This window comes from Caretta caretta, chromosome 7 (assembly GCF_965140235.1).
Source record: "Caretta caretta isolate rCarCar2 chromosome 7, rCarCar1.hap1, whole genome shotgun sequence".
NCBI lineage: Eukaryota > Metazoa > Chordata > Testudines > Cheloniidae > Caretta > Caretta caretta.
Window position 1 is genome coordinate 85,128,368 of NC_134212.1, and position 20,434 is coordinate 85,148,801.

Consider the following 20,434-nt stretch of genomic DNA (forward strand, 5'->3'; position numbering starts at 1 on the left):
TATTTCATGGAATTTTTGTGAATGATTTGTTCTTCTTTGCTATGAAAATGTTTTGATTTTTTTTTCAACCAGCACTAATAAGCAGAGTTTAAACTCAGACTAATGGGAATGGCGGAGAAGTTGGTGGCAATCTTGTGGACTTTCCAAGTTCCTGGATCCTGGTTTGAATTCACCCAGCAACCCTGGAAAACAGGAACATTAGCAGTGCCCAGCACTGTGTCCAAAAACGTGCTACACGAACATCTTATAACCAAGTACAGTAGATTGGTTCTTTGGACAGTAGCTCACAGGGAATAGATTCAACAGCCAGCTTGAGGGGATACTTGATGACGAGCTGGAGTTTAAACTTTTGTAAAATACAGCAGCACTTACAGGGAGGAAATGTCTGTTGGTGAGACCAAATTAATGAGCCCATGCCAGACTAAGGTAAACTTTCCAAAACTGAGCCACTTCCCATTTTAATAGGCCTGTATTTTCTTTGCATCATTGTGGTAACTCAGATCCAGCATATGAGTGCAAAGAGCATTCTTTTCCTCTAGACTCAGCCACTTCCTGCCTGACTGTGTCCATTTTCATGGTGAGGAAATGTTATGACAAACGTGGGGTTTAGCAAAATATTACATTTGAAAAGCATGCAGTTGGGTCATTCAGGCCCAAAGGTTAAAAAGTGGCATTAAAAAAGACCCAAAACAAGGTCAAAAGAGAAATGCTCCCTTTGAAAATATAACCAAAGTTTGTTAATGAATCACAAATCCTTACCCGTTGTTCAGAGGAGTTTGCATTCTATTCAGTTGCACAAGAGAAAATGTGGCCCCAGAAATTACCAATATATAGGTACCTAGATCCCAGATAACAATCCCCTTTCAGAATAGTTTTAATTTCATTAAGAGACGTCAAAGAACATCAGTTGCATCAACCACTGAATTACCAGAGCCTTTTATGCCTTAAAGGATCTATGTGAAGTCCCCCTTGAGGGAAGGGCAGGCAGGGTCTGTCTCCAATTTCTTCTAGGCTTGGTGCTTTGAATGCACCTCTTAGAACTGGTTATGAGTGGTAAAGAGACCACATTTGCTTTACCCAGCACCTGGGCTTATTGCTTTTTAGCCATTTTTGTTGCCTTATGACAGTCTATGCAGAATAATGTTGAAGCCCAGTAAGAAAGATTCTGTACAAGAGAGAGGTTTTCTGAAACCATACATTGAATGTTCATGGCCTGTGGAAATGTGGACATGAGGGGTGAAATCCTGGCTCCACTGAAGTCACTGGGAGTTTTGCCATTGGCTTCAATGGAGCCAGAATTCACCCCAGACATCATACCTTTAAGGAATAAAATGTCCATTTGGAGAACCACAATGGTCTTTGCCCAGTTACAAGAAATGTTAAAGGTACAACTTTCAGGAAACCTGTAATATGATAGATTTGTTAGTAGCACTCTATAAAACATGAAGTTATCAGGTTAGTACAAGAATTTTTGCAAAACTGTTTTGGCAAAGCAGGGAACACTTAGGCACAGATCCTCAAAGGTATTTAGGCACCCTACTCCCCACAAAGATCTTTAACCTTAATGAAATAATAAACACACACGTGGAGAAACCCAAAAGATCACATAAAATTTAGAAACAAAGTGGAGGCATACAGCTGTACAGTAGTTTTGCAAAAAATACAGTGTCTGTTCCATTATCAGAAAGGAACTGAATACAAAAATTGATATACATCTGTTTGTAACAGAAATCAGTCAACAACAGGGCTGTTTCAAAGTTCTCTGCATACCGGTGCCATAAACTACCTTCAACGAGCAAGTTTATTTTGGTTTTACGTCACTTCAACATAGCCACCTTTCAGTTACTATAGGCGACGAGGAGAAGTGAAAACATTTTATGCTGTCAGATGGCTGTGTTAGAGGTAACAAAAGACAAAGAAATAGCAACTGCCTCTTGCAAGTTACCAATTTATCTATTCGGTTATATCACCAGCAAATAATTTAAACCCTAAAATATCCTGCTGGAGATGTAAAATACTTGATCTGATGCTTTGCATTTATAAAAAGAAAAGAAAACAAAATGCTCCATCAGAAAGAAGCCAAAAATAAAATGCTTGATAAACAGAAGCCTTGGTGCTTGGATTTTGAAGTAGCAATAGGAACAATTCCAAATAAAATACACACCTCTTGGTATTTTAATTTTTTCAAAAAATTCACTTTTTAATTTCTGATGTATGCACCTCCTGAACTGCTGGCAGCCGATGAAAGCAGATTTGGAAAGAGACAGACTGCATGCTTGTGCATTTGTACTTCATATCTTATTTTGTCATCCTGTTCATGCTAGCTCTGGACTATTCCATTTCTGCTCACCAAACCTTCTGCAACCAGCCTCTCCCTCAGATGTGATAGCGAGAATGCGACTTTATTCTGTATCTGAACACACTTGATTCACCTTATTTTTCAATCTTTCCAATCCCTTCTTTTTTATTATTTCCTCTGTGAAGGGTTTTTTTAAATTGCTTTAGATACACTGTGTGAAATCCTGGTTTCAATGGCAAAATTCCTATTGATTTCAGTTGGGCCAAGATTTCATCTTTCATTTCTGGATCCACAAAATGTGGCTTTTTGCTAAACAGAAGCTTTGGTGCCATACTGCAGCATAAGCATACAGGCTCTGGAAACAGGGCTTTTGACTGTAGCAGGGCTGTGGGAAGTTATTCCTTATATTTTTCTCAAACACCTCTAGTTTGTTAATAAAGTTAATTTTAAAAAGTGTAATAAATATGCACAAACATAAAAATCCAGATCTCATTCTAGTGCCTACGGGATTCTTCATGAATCCCAAGTTGGCCTGCAAATTCTTTTACATTTATATGACTCTCTCTGTATATAGTGCATAGACTGCACTGCTATAGTGGGAAAGTGAGGAAGGCCATGAAAAATTTGGCACTTGCTGCTAATACATTCACTAAATTAAGAAGATTTGTTTTAAACATTTCAGAGATTTTTTTTAAAGGTTACACAATGTTTTCAATTAGACACCTGTTATTTAATTTACAATATTTTTATTGTGTCTAACAGAACACTATAAATTTTTGTTTTTTAAAGTCAATTTAAGGTGTGTCCCGTCCTGCTCCAATCTTTCTGGAAACAAAGTCTTTCCTTAAGGCAAATTCTCCCTCCCCCCATCCATAAAAAGCAAGAGAACCAGCCAAGTATGGAGAAACGCAGAAATTCCCAAGGTGCCTCACAGCATCAGGTCCTAAATGAACTCCCCTCGGAATGGAAGTTGGCTACAGCTCTGTTCCTGCCAGCGATAGCGGAGCTTGGAGAGAGACTTGTCTTCTAGGTTCTCAAACTCAGCAAACCCCAGCTGATTCAGGATCTCGTAAACTCCAGCCTTGGCCGCCACCTGAAAGCAAAGGAGGGGGAAAGGGAGAAGGAAGAGTCTTAAATTTCCTCTGAGTATACAGGCTGGATTATATCGAGCGCAGAAGTGTACCAGGATGGCATTCCCGTTGCCCTTGATGTAAAACCACCTGGGTAAGTGAACAGGATTAGAAAGAACACCACACAAAACAAGAAGGGCAACTCTGACACAAATGTGCTTTCTATACAATGGTAGGGATAATGATGTGAGTAAGGGGGAAGGCAGCAGATGTCCACTGCTGCAGCTCTGCATATCTCTACGGAAAGAAAGGGAAAAAAGAAAAAGGGATTTTTCTCTCCCTCTGCTTGGTGCAAAACTTGCTCCTATTACAGGAATCTTTAACAACACTGCAGCACTTCTGGTCTCTCCTAACAGCTCCTTTCAGCAGTACTACCATGGGTCACCAACCTGGCACAACTCTCCACCAAAAACAAAAACATCACCAAAAGCCAAACCTTTGGGCATACTGGGTCACACAATATCTAATAATGCCACCAACAAAACATCTACTTCTTTCAGGACGAAGGGTAGAAATTTGTTTGCCCTTCTCCGCTCCTCTGGGGCCCTCCCCTCCCCCAGGAGTTCTCAAAGATAATTGCTAATGGTTCCAAGATTACTTCAGCTCATTCCTGAAGTTCCCAAGGATGATTTTCATCAGGCCCTGCCAATATGAATACTTCTAACTTATTTAAATATTCTTGAACCTGTTCTTTCCCTATTTTGGCTTGTGTCCCTTCCCCCTTGTTGTTAATATTAGTTGTATTTGGTCACCATTAACCTTTTTTAGTAAATATTGAAGCAAAACAGTCATTAAACACCTCAGCCTTCTTGATGTCATCAGTTATTAGTTTCTCCTTCCCTGCTAAGTAGAGGATCTACACATTCTTCAACTTTCTCTTGTTCCTAATGTATTTAAATAACCTCTTCTTATTGCCTTTTAGATTCCTTTCTACATGTAATTCATTTTGTGCCTTTGCCTTTCTGATTTTGTCCATACATGCTTGTGTTATTCTTTTGTACTCCTCCTTATGTTCCACTTTTGGTAGGATTCCTTTTTAGTTTTCAGTTCACTAAAGTGCTCCTGATGGAGCCATATTGGCCTCTTACTATTCTTCCGATCTTTTCTTCATATCAGGATAGTTTTCAGTTGTGCCTTTAATATTATTTTCTTCAGAAATTGCCAGCTCTACTGAACTCCTTTATCCCTAAAGATTTTCTTCCCAATGGGACCTTACCAGTTTTCTGAGCTTGTTAAAGTCGGTTGTTATTTTTTTTAAGTCCACTGTACTTATTCTGCTGCTCTCACTCCTTCCTTTTCTTAGAATCATGAAATCTATCATTTCATGACCACTTTCACCCTAGTTGCCTTCCACCTTCAGATGCACAACCAATTTCTCCCTGTTGGTCAGAATCAAGTCTAAAATGGCTGTTCCCCTGGTTACTTCCTGCACTTCCTCAAACAAAAAGTTGTCCCCAATATAGTCCAAGAACTTATTGGAAATCTTGTGTTTTACCATATTACTTTTCCAACAGATGTCTGGGTAGTTAAAGGAGCTGTGGTTGTTGTTAGAGCGGGTAGTTAGAGGCACTGTGACAGGTCCAGTACATACTTAACCTAACAAAAGCTTGAACTATGGTCATACATATGGTAACAAATAAAACCTCGTACTTTCCTACATCTGGTGCTTAAACATTTTATAAGCCACTTTTTAACTGTTTGTGTTAGCATTTGCAGGGTTTGTTAGCTTTGGCGGAGTTCTGGAAAAGTTACAATGTTGCCTTGTTTTTGCTAAAAATGTAGTGCTTATGAAAGGGCAGAGAGGGACTGACAGCACTTCAGCCCAAAGACTTCCTTTTATCCATAAGCCAGGCACATGCCTCCCCTGAAGTACCTCAAGCTTAGCCTCAACCATCCCCCATCATGGATATGTGAAGTGAGCAGGGGTGGAAGGGAGACAGATTTAAATAGTGTACATACACTGCCCTTGCTGTGGGCATGCTAAGGAAACAGTCCTGTTACAATCAATTCCTTTTCTGTTAATGCCTGGACTCTCTGAACAGACAGCTCCTGCAGCCTGATAATGCATGACAGCCTCTTCATTAGGGGAAGCGCTCTGTATTATCCATGGGGATGGACGATAACTGATGTAGCATCCCAGGGTTGTCAACTAGATAAATAGTCAACATCTTTCAAATAAAAAGCTATTGGATAGCTCACTTTTTATGCATGGTCCTATACACCGATTGAAAAAAAAAGATTTTCAGATGCTCTCAGCACTTACACAGGCAACAAAAGCATTACAAGTGTAGTACTCAGGAATAAACAACCGGTAAGCTTCTATCTAGAGAAAGGTGCTATAACAGTGAATATAGACAAGGTTTGCCGTGTAGCCACATCCACACAATGTAATTTGGTTTCAGCGGGAAGATAAAGACTCATATAGGAAGTTATCCAGCATGTGTCAGCCTTAAGAAAGAAAGAGTATCGATTTAGAGACTGCACAGTTTGGTGAGAGACAGAGGTTGGCATAGAGAGAAGTGTTCTACCAAACCAGTGAGATCAGACGTCTCAAATGTTTGGTAATCAGGATTCTTACTGAAGATGTTATATACACATAAACCACATTCCGCACTTTGTATGCCACCCCACACAATAAAGAATGTTAAGGGTGCAAAGTGAATCACTCAGTCAGGAAATGCTGAAGTTAAGTTGAACAGGTAAGTTTACCTCTAGCCCTCTATACTGGTCTCAGCGAGAGGAGAATCATGCCCAGTGTGTGTTTCAGTTAACAAAGCTTCTGCAGTGAATAAATAGCTGCTTGTTTGAGCTCCTGTCTCAATGCCTGTTTTTAATTCAGCACTGGGATGCTCCGAGTGACTTGATCTTATCCTTTCCCAGAACTTCCACTTTCACACACACCCTTCATCTGTCTCTGTCTCTCCCATCCAGCTGCTGTCAGTCTGGGAAGCTAGCTGCCAATCTTGCACCTAATTAGTGATTTACTGAAGAGTGTAGCAGAGGAGCTGCCATTTTATTCTATAACGTAGAGGGCACTCATTTGCACATGAATAAAATAAGGACTTTTTCATAACTTTCCCCTTTGCCAAAATTCAACAGGCCAAAAAGCATTTCAATAATGGTCAGCATTAGGTCAATCCTTCGTGATGTTTCCTTACTGTTTAGACAGTAAATATCACTTTAGAACCCTCTTTCTAAATCCTATCAGTAGGTTCGTTGTACTCTAAGGTGCTGAAAATGATGATCATCATACCATCTTGTATTCAGATCCTCCTGCATAATGTGATTACATGGCCATGTAATCAGTCACATAAGTGTCCTTCTGTGATGATATGTGTCCAAAAGTGTCTCTATCAATTGCTCATTTCAGTCTGTAATCATAATGTGCTCTATGTGCTTGACTTCTAAGACGGTGTGTTAGACTATCAAAGGAGAGCAGACAGTTCCAACGCACTCACCCACAGGAGACAGGCAGACATCAGGCTGGGGATTACAACCCATTGAGACTGAATGGATCTAACTGTCCAAACACTGCAGCAGCCATCAAGAGGGCATTCTCCCAGAGAGGCCCTATTGTATGCTCAATTGACTGGAAAAACCGACTGTCAGGCACCAGGATATTTCACACCTGGGCCCATAAACAAAAAAATGATTCAGCAATATGGTAATTTGACCCAGGCCCCACACAGGGAGGGTGGCGCTTTGTTGAACCTGTCAGAAGGAACCAGTCAGAGCGAGAGCGAGACAGACATGCACAGAAAGATCTTGGTGGTTTAAGAGAATGTGAATTGGGTCTGTTCTATTCCTGTAATGAGACTAAATGTGTGTGTCAGCTGTTAGTTGTTTTAAAATCTTTTTTTGTTTCTTTAATGCTTTGTCCCAACGACTAAATAAAAATACTTTGAGAAGGCTGTTGTTCAGTGGCACTGGTCACAGATTCCCAAAGGGAAGAAACGCAGGTGCCTGGAACCAAATCAGATTTGCAGTGAGACGAGCGGTTGCTGTGCATAAGGTATCATAACCAGAGCCCCTAAGAGAGGAAGAACGGCAAAATGCCATGCAAAACTGGTCAGAGCAAGAGGCTTATCCCCTGAGGGGGTGATTTAGAGAGACCAGAAAGGGAACTGAGGTACAGCTAACCCTGGACCCAGGGCAGCTTTTTCTTTGAATTGGCTCCAGAACCTCAGCTTTCATTTGTTTTTAAAAAATTAAGTCTCTACTTGCTATGCTCACAAAGAAAGCCTGCAAAACGTAAAGTGAATCTACCAATGCAGTCAGACCTGCCTGAAACTGCTCACTGGTTGCAACTAGAACTCTGAGAAGTGTGAACTCCTCCCATCCATCTCACTTTGAACCCTAATGAAAGTACATTATATGTCATCATTGTTAACTATTTCACACATATTAGTTTGTACTTCTCCATTGTTGGGAGTAGAGCAGAGAGTAGGCCAGGATGCAGTGGATGTTTGCTGGAGTAGGAAATGAGGAATTTCGTTCTCCGTCCCCAAATTTTAAAGTGACTTTCACCCCTGTCTAGAAGGCAGAAGAGAAAGAAGAAGTGCATCTCTCTCCATATTACTAGCTCCCACCCCATCTGTCCCCTATACAGCTACCAAAACTCTCAGCTTCCTCCTCATCCCCATAACTTCCACAATGCAATCTTGCATTATCAATATAAAAATAAAATCAGCAGCACACTGAATATGTACGAGTAGTGCAACATTAATGTAATATCAAATGCAAAAATAAGGTATACCGTACAGCCTGTTCTGTACTTCATTACAGTGCATGGGGAGGCTTGGGAAGACACTCCTGAATCCTTGCCTTCCTGCTGCATAGGATCTAGGGCCTTGCTTATATTTATATAGCATTTTTCATTCTGAAACATCTCAAGCACTTTACAGAGGTAATATACAGGGATCATTCACCTGCCACTGTAAAGAGTCACTTCTGATGTGGAATCATGCCACTATTTAAGTGATGCTACTTAATATTGGGGCGGGGGGGAATACTGTATCCAACTGAAATGACAGAGGGACTTTAGACAGGAAGGGCCTTCTTCTCCTCTCACAGTGTAACTTCATTTACTACTGTAAGTAAAAGGAGAATCAGGCCTCAGAAAGTGTAATGACCCAGGCTGGAATCTGGCCAGGACACCAGGGTTAACACACTACTCTTCAAAAGTGCGGTGGAATTTTTAGTGGCTGTAAGTGGTGAGGGGGCTCATGGTGCTACTGCACCTTGTTCCTCTCTCTAGCTTTGTGCACTGAACTCCCTCATTTTGTGATGCCTGAAATGGCCTACCGCAGGTGGCATTATGAGCCAGGAAAACAAAAAACATTCTAAACGAATCCCCAGGGCACAGACTGAACCTCTCACTTTAGAGCCCCTTAAGAGTGGAAAGGAAGCAAAGGCAAGGGAAATTTTAAATATTAGTATAAAAAAAAAATCACAGATGTGAGTGCAGTTTGCCAATAGCACAAGGTACTCCAGACTAGACAATGCCATCCCTCCCATCCACTAAGGGTGCTTTAGGAATAATGAAATCCTCTAGGCAAATGCAAGGGCAGAGAATTAAATGATGTGCAGACTCCAGTTTCCATGTAGGAACATTTAAGGCAGAAAAAGCTTAGACACTCTTGATGGCGAGAGCGCTATGGGAAGATGGAGTCATCAGCATCATTTCTGACCAACACAGCTACGCTGGTATACGTTTTATAAAATTGTACCAACAGTACAATTTTGGTTAGGGGTATGATTTTATACCACTAGAGTTATACTGGTACAATCCCTTGTGTGGACGCAGTTTTATCTGTATAAAGGTAACTTATACCAGTATAGCTTGTTCCCCTGCCTGTACAAGAATAGCTATAAAGCAGCTTTTACTGGTAGAGCCACACCACGGGGTTGTACTGCTTTAACTATACAACTTGTGCGTCTAAAAAGGCTCTAAGAGCACAAAGAGGCTTCTGCTGGCACCTCTGAAGTGGAATCCCAATGCTTCGTTAGTCAGCAAAGATCTGTTGCTTCATACTCTCTCATGTCTAACCACGCATTGGGGTGGGCAAGACTAGCTCTGTAATTCAGTTTTGCTCAGGGCACTAGAAGCACTTAAGCTGCCTCTCCCTCCCTACTCCCACTGTTTGGCAATGAAAACAAGGAAATAAATGAGGTGCCATTTCCCTCAGCTATTTCAGTTTGAACACAGCGGAGCACATTTCCACTCCGATTTTGTTTTCGAAGAGAATGTTGGGTAAGGCAGTGCAGATAACATTCCTTCCTCCCCTTGCATTCTACACCCCTGATTTGGGCAGGGCACTCGTGGCGCTTTTCTCTTCCCCCTCCCTCCCCTCAAAGTGATGAATGTCCTTTTCCAGCACAGTCCCTTCAATCGAGATTGGGCAGGCTCTGATTGTAACCAGAGTTGGCAGATGCCCCTTTCATCTCATTCCGAAAAGATCAAACATGCCAATATGAATTAGCAGGGCTAATTGAGACAGAGAGGGGAGGAGGTTTTCCCACAACACACAAGCCAGAGACTCCCCACTTACTGCCTACACAAATGAGAGAGAGGCTAATCTCAATGCACAGATAAAAAAAAAAAGAGAGAGACAGAGAGAGTCCCAGCCCCCTCTACTCCCTTTGCCCACTCTATTTTACCTTCTCACATCGCTCAGGGTATGTCTACACTATGAAATTAGGTCGAATTTATAGAAGTCGGTTTTTTAGAAATCGGTTTTATATATTCGACTGTGTGTGTCCCCACAGAAAATGCTCTAAGTGCATTAAGTGCATTAACTCGGCAGAGTGCTTCCACAGTACCGAGGCAAGCGTCGACTTCCGGAGCGTTGCACTGTGGGTAGCTATCCCACAGTTCCCGCAGTCTCCACTGCCCACTGGAATTCTGGGTTGAGATCCCAATGCCTGATGGGGCTAAAACATTGTCGCGGATGGTTCTGGGTACATATCGTCAGGCCCCCGTTCTCTCCCTCCCTCCGTGAAAGCAAGGGCAGACAATCGTTTCGCGCCTTTTTTCCTGAGTTACCTGTGCAGACACCATACCACGGCAAGCATGGAGCCCGCTCATGTAACCGTCACCGTATGTCTCCTGGGTGCTGGCAGATGTGGCACTGCATTGCTACACAGCAGTATCAACCCATTGCCTTGTGGCAGCAGACGGTACAGTAGGACTGGTAGCTGTCATCGTCATGTCCGAGGTGCTCCTGGCCACATCAGCCAGGAGCGCCTGGGCAGACATGGGCGCAGGGACTAAATTTGGAGTGACTTGACCAGGTCATTCTCTTTAATCCTGCAGTCACTCTTATTGAACCATCTTATGGTGAGCAGGCAGGCGATACGGATTGCTAGCAGTCCTACTGTACCATCTTCTGCCAGGCAGGCAAGAGATGAGGATGGGTAGCAGTCCTACTGCACCATCTGCTGCCAGCCAAAGATGTAAAAGATAGATGTAGTGGATGAAAACAAGAAATAGACCAGATTTGTTTTGTACTCATTTGCTTCGCCCGTCTAGGGGACTCATTCCTCTAGGTCACACTGCAGTCACTCAGAGAGAAGGTGCAGCGAGGTAAATCTAGCCATGCATCAATCAGAGGCCAGACCAACCTGCTTGTTCCAATAAGAACAATTACTTAGGTAAACCATTTCTTATTGGAACCCTCCGTGAAGTCCTGCCTGAAATACTCATTGATGTAAAGCCACCCCTTTTGTTGATTTTAATTCCCTGTAAGCCAACCCTGTAAGCCATGTCGTCAGTCGCCCCTCCCTCTGTCAGAACAATGGCAGACAATCATTCCGCACCTTTTTTCTGTGCGGACGCCATACCAAGGCAAGCATGGAGGCCGCTCAGCTCACTTTGGCAATTAGGAGCACATTAAACACCACACGCATTATCCAGCAGTATATGCAGCATCAGAACCTGGCAGAGCGATACCGGGCGAGGAGGCGACGTCAGCGCGGTCACGTGAGCGATCAGGACATGGACATAGATTTCTCTGAAAGCATGGGCCCTGCCAATGCATGCATCATGGTGCTAATGGGGCAGGTTCATGCTGTGGAATGCCGATTCTGGGCCCGGAAAACAAGCACAGACTGGTGGGACTGCATAATGTTGCAGGTCTGGGACGATTCCCAGTGGCTGCGAAACTTTCGCATGCGTAAGGGCACTTTCATGGAACTTTGTGACTTGCCTTCCCTGCCCTGAAGCGCATGAATACCAAGATGAGAGCAGCCCTCACAGTTCACAAGCGAGTGGCGATAGCCCTCTGGAAGCTTGCAACGCCAGACAGCTACCGGTCAGTTGGGAATCAATTTGGAGTGGGCAAATCTACTGTGGGGGCTGCTGTGATGCAAGTAGCCCACGCAATCAAAGATCTGCTGATATCAAGGGCAGTGACCCTGGGAAATGTGCAGGTCATAGTGGATGGCTTTGCTGCAATGGGATTCCCTAACTGTGGTGGAGCCATAGACGGAACCCATATCCCTATCTTGGCACCGGAGCACCAAGCCGGCGAGTACATAAACCACAAGGGGTACTTTTCAATAGTGCTGCAAGCTCTGGTGGATCACAAGGGACGTTTCACCAACATCAACATCAACGTGAAAGGCCAGGAAAGGTACATGACGCTCGCATCTTCAGGAACTCTGGTCTGTTTCAAAAGCTGCAGGAAGGGACTTTATTCCCAGACCAGAAAATAACTGTTGGGGATGTTGAAATGCCTATAGTTATCCTTGGGGATCCAGCCTACCCCTTAATGCCATGGCTCCTGAAGCCGTACACAGGCAGCCTGGACAGTAGTTAGGAGCTGTTCAACTACAGGCTGAGCAAGTGCAGAATGGTGGTAGAATGTGCATTTGGACGTTTAAAGGCGCGCTGGCGCAGTTTACTGACTCGCTTAGACCTCAGCGAAACCAATATTCCCACTGTTATTACTGCTTGCTGTGCGCTCCACAATATCTGTGAGAGTAAGGGGGAGATGTTTATGGCGGGGTGGGAAGTTGAGGGAAATCGCCTGGCTGCTGGTTACATGCAGCCAGACACGAGGGCGGTTAGAAGAGCAGAAGAGGCCGTGGTACGCATCAGAGAAGCTTTGAAAACCAGTTTCGTGACTGGCCAGGCTACGGTGTGAAAGTTCTGTTTGTTTTTCCTTGATGAAACCCCCTCCCCGGCCCTTGGTTCACTCTACTTACCTGTAAGCTAACCACTCTTCCCTCCTCCCTTCGATCACCGCTTGCAGAGGCAATAAAGTCATTGTTGCTTCACATTCATGCATTCTTTATTCATTCATCACAGAAATAGGGGGATGACTACCAAGGTAGCCCAGGAGGGGTGGTGGAGGAGGGAAGGAAAATGCCACACAGCACTTTAAAAGTTTACAACTTCAAAATTTATTGAATGCCAGCCTTCTGTTTTTTGGGCAATCCTCTGTGGTGGAGTGGCTGGTTGGCTGGAGGCCCCCACACCGCGTTCTTGGGCATCTGGGTGTGGAGGCTATGGAACTTGGGGAGGAGGGCGGTTGGTTACACAGGGGCTTTAGTGGCAGTCTGTGCTCCAGCTCCCTTTGCTGCAGCTCAACCATACACTGGAACATACTGGTTTGATCCTCCAGGAGCCTCAGCATTGAATCCTGCCTCCTCTCATCACGCTGCCGCCACATTTGAGCTTCAGCCCTGTCTTTAGTCCGCCACTTACTCTCTTCAGCCTGCCACCTCTCCTCCCGGTCATTTTGTGCTTTCATGCACTCTGACATTATTTGCCTCCATGCATTCGTCTGTGCTCTGTCAGTGTGGGAGGACAGCATGAGCTCAGAGAACATTTCATCACGAGTGCGTTTTTTTTTCTTTCTAATCTTCACTAGCCTCTGGGAAGGAGAAGATCCTGTGATCATTGAAAGACATGCAGCTGGTGGAGAAAAAAAAAGGGACAGTGGTATTTAAAAAGACACATTTTATAAAACAGTGGCTACACTCTTTCAGGGTAAACCTTGCTGTTAACATTACACACATAGCACATGTGCTTTCGTTACAAGGTCGCATTTTGCCTCCCCCCACTGCATGGCTACCCCCTCAACCCTCCCCGTGGCTAACAGCGGGGAACATTTCTGTTCAGCCACAGGCAAACAGCCCAGCAGGAACGGGCACCTCTGAGTGTCCCCTGAAGAAAAGCACCCTATTTCAACCAGGTGACCATGAATGATATCTCACTCTCCTGAGGATAACACAGAGAGATAAAGAACGGATGTTGTTTGAATGCCAGCAAACATACACTGCAATGCTTTGTTGTACAATGATTCCCGAGTACGTGTTACTGGCCTGGACTGGTAAAGTGTCCTACCATGGAGGACACAATAAGGCTGCCCTCCCCAGAAACCTTTTGCAAAGGCTTTGGGAGTACATCCAGGAGAGCCGCGAATGCCAGAGCAAATTAATCCTTTCACATGCTTGCTTTTAAACCATGTATAGTATTTTAAAAGGTACACTCACCGGAGATCCCTTCTCCACCTGCTGGGTCCAGGAGGAAGCCTTGGGTGGGTTCGGGGGGTACTGGCTCCAGGTCCAGGGTGAGAAACAGTTCCTGGCTGTCGGGAAAACAGGTTTCTCCGCTTGCTTGCTGTGAGCTATCTACAACCTCATCATCATCATCATCTTCTTCGTCCCCAAAACCTGCTTCCATGTTGCCTCCATCTCCATTGAAGGAGTCAAACAACCCCGCTGGGGTAGTGGTGGCTGAACCCCCTAAAATGGCATGCAGCTCATCATAGAAGCGGCATGTTTGGGGCTCTGACCCGGAGTGGCCGTTCGCCTCTCTGGTTTTCTGGTAGGCTTGCCTCAGCTCCTTACGTTTCACGCGGCACTGCTTCGGGTCCCTGTTATGGCCTCTGTCCTTCATGCCTTGGGAGATTTTGACAAAGGTTTTGGCATTTCAAAAACTGGAACAGAGTTCTGATAGCACAGATTCCTCTCCCAATACAGCGATCAGATCCCGTACATCCCGTTCAGTCCATGCTGGAGCTCTTTTGCGATTCTGGGACTCCATCATGGTCACCTCTGCTGATGAGCTCTGCATGGTCACCTGCAGCTTGCCACGCTGGCCAAACAGGAAATGAGATTCAAAAGTTCGCGGTTCTTTTCCTGTCTACCTGGCCAGTGCATCTGAGTTGAGAGTGCTGTCCAGAGCAGTCACAATGGAGCACTCTGGGATAGCTCCCGGAGGCCAATACCATCGAATTATGTCCACAGTACCCCAAATATGACCCGGCAAGGCCGATTTAAGCGCTAATCCACTTGTCAGGGGTGGAGTAAGGAAATCGATTTTAAGAGCCCTTTAAGTCGAAATAAAGGGCTTCATCGTGTGGACGGGTGCAGGTTTACATCGATTTAACGCTGCTAAATTCGACCTAAAGTCCTAGTGTAGACCAGGGCTCAGAATGACTCAATAACTAAACACCACCTATGTACATCTCACTTGCCTCCTCATTATTTGCTTAATCTTGGAAGATCCTTTTTCACTGTACTGAGGCTCTTTAGGTGCAAATTTAGTGTCTTCCCAGTCTCTCTTCAATGTTAACGTCTAAAACAATATTTTGCACAAAATTTAAAGGTAATTCAAAGCCCAAAATCGAATGTCACTCTAAGTTACCGCAGCTGAAGAGTACATGTCACTTGCAAACACTGCATCTTCGATTTTATTTTGGTATTTGATGCCTAGGTGCAACTGAGATGCACCACAGATGCATGGACAAGATTTTATAAATGTATAGAGCCCTATGCACACATGTACACTAACAATAAGGTCTCTCTTCCAGCGTGATATCACCATAGTTACAATTAGAGGTGCTCAGTTTGGAACACTTTTAGTTTAATAAAGTGGAGCAGCTGACAGAGCTTTCTCTGTGGATGGCTCTGAACTTTAGAATTCAGTACATCCCAGTCCAATTGTAAATGGGCTGGACACCTCCCAAGCACCCTCTTACGGCCTAGCATCACTCTGTAGGCACCCTGCCTCGGTTTCCCTCTTCAGCTCAGGGCCCCTACAACCAAACTATCAAAACAACTCTTCTTTGGTTCATCCACACCCCTCTTTGGGACTGGATTTTTTAAAACAACAAAATCAGACCCAAAATAAAGTTTTAAAATCTTCCCCAAATCCACACTTCCACTCTTTCCTGCTGGGATCTCCCAGGTCATACCCTCCCTGGATTGTCCTGAATGACTAAGGGTACATATACACGGGGAAAAAATAAAAAACAAAACAAACTCAGCTGTGAGTCTCAGAGCCCAAGTCAACTGACTCGGGGCTCACAGGGATCACGTCCTGGGGCTTAAAATAGCAGTGCAGACGTACTCTCGGGGTATGTCCGCATTGCAATTAAAAACCCAGGGTTGGCCGTGCCAGCAGACTCAAGCTTGCAGAGCTCGGGCTAAGGGGCTGTTTAATTGAGGTGTAGATGTTTTGGTCTCAGGCTAGAGCCTGGGCTCTTGGACTCTTCCCTCTCACAGGGTCTCCGAGTCTGGGCTCCAATCCAAGCCTGAACATCTATACCACAATTAAACCGTCCCTTAGCCTGAGCCCTGTGAGCCTGAGTCAGCCAGCATGGGCCAGCCATGGGTGTTTAACTGCAGTGTAGACATATCCTCAGAGTCCCCTATTAGGGCCTCCTCGTGCCCAGTAGCCAATCCCTGCGTTCACAAACTTCTGCTGAAGTCTCTCACTCCAGCTTCACTCTTGTTTCTCTCCCAGGGCACCTCTCTCTCTCTCTCTGCAGCTTCCTGCTGCTGATCATAGGAAAATCAGCTCCTTCACACTCAGCTGGTTCTACTAATTAAACCCCACACTCCATCCCAGGTGTGGCAAGCAGGGCTAATTGTATGGGGCTGGCCAGCGTCAGGCCACTGTCCCCTTAAGGCACAGGCAACCACATTACACCAATATAGCCTGAATCTGTTAGCCTTCAGGGAATACTGCAAAGCTAATCTCTTTTCCCAGGTTCCAAGGAGGGAAAGGTGTGTTCAGGGCTGGGACTTGGGTAGTTTTAGTTTTTATTTTATTTTCTGGTTTGGGTCAAGTTGCTAGGTTTAGTTTTGCTGGTGTAGTATTTGTATTGTTAATATGAAGCAAAGAGACCAGAGTATGTATGTTTTTCTAATGTCTGATTTGTATAAATCCAAATAAATTAATAAAACATTTATTTATGATGTTTCTTTCCAGATCAGAACTTTTCCAAAGTTCAGGCTGCTTGGATCCAGGGTTTTGGTGTGGCTCATTATAGACAGTTTAGTGTATATTTTATATATATATATAATATATATATATACACACACACACACACACACAAATAAAACGTATGAATGACATTTAAGAAATGGAGTTTGTATTTTCTCCCTGGAGAAATTAGACCTGTGGTTTACAGTTTCAGACTCAGAGTTTATGCTGTTCAAATCAAGCTTATTCTTCCTTATACAATGAATTCTGCTTATGAAAAGGGTCTTTGGGACCCAGTAAGTCCTTAAAAAAATAGAACAGTGGCTTTTATAAAGAAGTGCATTTAGAGGAAAAAAACCTATGGCTTTGTATAGAGGGAGGGTATTTCAGACTAGGCCTCACTACAGAGAAGCATTCAGAATTGATTTGTGTTCATGTACAGTACGCATTCAGTTAGTTTATGATCAAGCCTTTGAAGGGTTGAGACATGGGAGAGGGCTGAAATTTGCCAGAATATTTAACTTTTTAGCTTTAGATTAAACTCCCCAGGTGAGAAGTGCAATGGGGTACGTTCACACTGCAATGGGTACAACTGCATGAAGCAAGAACAACAGTCTACTACAGAAAACAGTGGAGGAGGGAGAGAATTGACAAATATGCTGCTTCATATTTAGCATATTTGTCCCCATCACCCTTTTAGTTTGTCCCAGTTAACTCTTGCTGGCAGAATTCATGACATCCCATCATGCTACATCACCATAGGAAGTCTGACCACCTGGATGCCAAAAGATTAAGCTGGCCAAGGAAGCAGAATGGAGTTTGCTCCCTTTCAGCTCCTGCGGCTAGGAGCCATCATTTACGTTTTTGAAAAGAATTCTAACTTGGGTTTAAGATGTAGGATTTGAGCATCATGTGATAGTTTAAGATGTTAACAGAGCATTTGTCACATGTGCGGAGGACGCATCAATGTTGGTATTACAGGTGCTCTGATTCTACAGTCTTCTTAGCTTATGCGCAACATGCCTCAGGTGGCACGTGACTAGAATCCATTCCCAAATTTCGTCCACTGATTAGATCATCAGCTTTCCTGGCCCAGACCAAGTACTGACTGGGAGCACAACATGAACACTGACCCATGCCCATTCTACAGTGATGGGGGACATCTAAGAACCTTTAACACCCAAATGCTCACCCAGACCCCCCATTTCCACAGCAAGCTCCCTTACACTTCCAACAAATATTGATTGTGGAGGGTTAAAGAACTTGAAGGAAGGTTGCCTTGACCAGTGATTTTCTTGATTTTCATTGACCGCGTTACTGAGAGTTGCACATAAGTAATCTTAATTCTAGGCAAATGAAATGTTGTTGTTTGAGTTTTATGTTTAAGTGCACTGGGACTTCCTGGACTGCCCACCTCTGCAGAGCTTGTACAAATGTGCAGTTCAGCTAACCCCTCCACCCCCTTACACGCCACACACACAAATTTAATCTCTGTATTGAGAGATGTGGAGAGTGCACCAACTCAACCAACCTTTGCATGCATCTACAAAACCTTCCCTGCGTCAAATGAGTAGGACTGCTGCACAGAAAGAGCTGATTGCTTGGATATGAGAGATGCCAAACTCCTGATAAAGGAGAAGCCTCAAAAAGCCCTTTGTGCCTGGGAATAATGGGGAGGAGGAGAATGCTTTCAAGGGGCAGTTTAATACCTCATAAAAAAGAGAGAAGGGGAAGGGGGGAGAAAAGAAAGAAGCAGCCTGTCTCTGCCTCACTGCTCCAACAAGCGTCCTTTCAGTTTAATGGATTGCACTCTATCTCCCTCATTTCCTCAACATGACCTCATCCCCTAGAGACGTGACCCAGCCCAGACTTGTTTGAAGAGTTGTATTGTTTCCTGTTCTGTTTGTTTAGAGAGGTACAAATAGCCAAACCATTTCAAACTACAGGGATTCATTTTCAACAGTAACATTTGTGTGTGTGTGTGGGGGGGGGGGGGGTTCAGGTTTTTTACTGTGCGTTGTTTTATGGGTGGGAGGGAAGGGGGGTACACCTATGCTGTGTGCTGAAAGTTAACCTAGCAAGGCCCCATTAACAAAGCTCCTAGCAGACAAAAGATAAAATCATCTTAATCCAAAAACTACTTCCAGGACAAGAAAGCTATTAACCTCTAAGGATACTTGCCAGATGTATAAACCAGGAAAGAGAAGCAGCAGAAAAAGCGTACAGAGGAAATGGAAATTCATGTTACAAACATTTTATGTACACACACACACCCCAAGCCATGATCTGAAGAGGTAAACAGGGGTGCTGCTAAACCCCATCACCCCAAAGTTTTGATTAAAATTCTGTCTGCAATACAATTTTTAACTGTTTGTAACCAGTTAGTGGTTAGTCTCTACTCAGTTTGTAACCATGGCAACTCACCATGTTTCACCCTTGCAAGGGGCCTAAGCCAGCATATGTTTGTGTTCCTGTAACCTGTTTTGCCATGTGAATGAGACCCTATACCTATGCCTGTGTAAGCAGTTAGGCAGGACATCCCAGAGCACACTGCTGCATGTGTTGCTGACACCACTCTGTGCATGTTCTGAGGCAATATAGGATAGCTGCTCAGATTTTCCCAGAATGCACAGGTGCAAACATTATTAACCAGCGTGTAGGTGTGGATGCACAAACTCAGATGATACACGGTTGTGTTGTGAAAAATGCTGTTGTGGGGCCACAAATTGTTACGAACACATCTAACAGATAAAGGTGTTCACAGAATATTTGCAAACACCTGGTTGTACTTGTATGGTAGATGGGTCCCTAGTTTCCTTCCTATCCAATCCTCAGGTTTTCAAAATTAAGATACACACCATATTTCCACACCATCCTGGGAGAGTGGGACTTGGACCGCCCTCCATGCTAGCTGTGACCATGACCCCCCAGATACACAAAATGAGAAACTGAGGTTAGCGAGTTTGGGCCCTTAGGAGTACCGGCTATATTAGATTGTTGTAGAGTGGTGTCTGGTTGTCGGATATCTGCTCAAACTCTTGAAGGAAACAGCTCAGGATGCTCCCAAGCGGCTCACTAATGCAGGATGCTGTGGTGCTACCATAGAAAACTCCAGACTTGCCGGATCCAAGAGTCAGATAACATGGTCCTGCACAACAAAGATCTCTCTGCCATTATGGTCACACAAAGATAATGTATATTATTATTTCATAGCTCTTAAAATGTGGGACAAACACTTTAATTATCCCCACATCCTAGCCTGTATCCATCCCAAACTTTCTCATGGAAGTCCTTGCTATAAATCAAAAGCCAGCTGTCTCAATCATGGCAATTACCACTGGAATATAATCATTCCCCAAGAGGGACCCTGATATTTCAGATGCAGAAACCTATGTCCCAGCACTAAAGACAGTGCAGGGTTTGGTCTAGTTTGTGGAGTGGGGATGAATTTATTATTTATATTGTCCATTCCCTACTTCCAAAGATGGTTTTCATAATTTCAAAAGGTTCACCAGGAATAATCACTTCTGACTAGGAGTCAAGGCGATCTGCAAAAGTTTGCTCTTAAAAAAAAAAAAAAAAAAAAAAAAAGGGCTTGTACCCATGTTTAACATCGTTATGATGTAGTAAGGGAGAGCCTAACTTTCTGGGTTTTTTTGGGGGGTGGGGGGGGATATTAAATAATTCTTTTTCTGTTTGATTTTTACCTCAGACATGTCAGTGATTGCAAGTCTGCCTCTCCCTCACTGAAGAGCCCTCTAGGGTCTCAGGCCTGGTCTATACTAG

The 20,434-nt window shown here is 43.9% G+C and overlaps 2 protein-coding genes across 5 annotated transcripts in view; both read right to left on the minus strand.

Moving 5' to 3' along the window:
• Nucleotides 1-1,597: 1,597 nt before the first annotated feature.
• PALD1 (phosphatase domain containing paladin 1) overlaps nucleotides 1,598-20,434 on the minus strand; it is a 192,362-nt gene continuing 173,525 nt past the window's right edge. For all 4 annotated transcript variants that reach the window (XM_075130902.1, XM_075130900.1, XM_048859541.2 and 1 more), the window contains exon 20: nucleotides 1,598-3,392. In XM_075130902.1, the coding sequence (XP_074987003.1) occupies nucleotides 3,243-3,392 (150 nt within the window). In that variant the 3' untranslated portion in view covers nucleotides 1,598-3,242. The remainder of the gene's footprint in view (nucleotides 3,393-20,434) is intronic.
• On the minus strand, nucleotides 12,811-15,896 carry LOC142072903 (uncharacterized). The gene is made up of 2 exons (XM_075131176.1): nucleotides 13,930-15,896; nucleotides 12,811-13,348 (listed from the first exon to the last, which is right to left on the minus strand). Exons 1-2 carry the CDS (start codon nucleotides 14,333-14,335, stop codon nucleotides 12,828-12,830), a joined length of 927 nt encoding a protein of 308 aa, XP_074987277.1. The 5' UTR covers nucleotides 14,336-15,896; the 3' UTR covers nucleotides 12,811-12,827.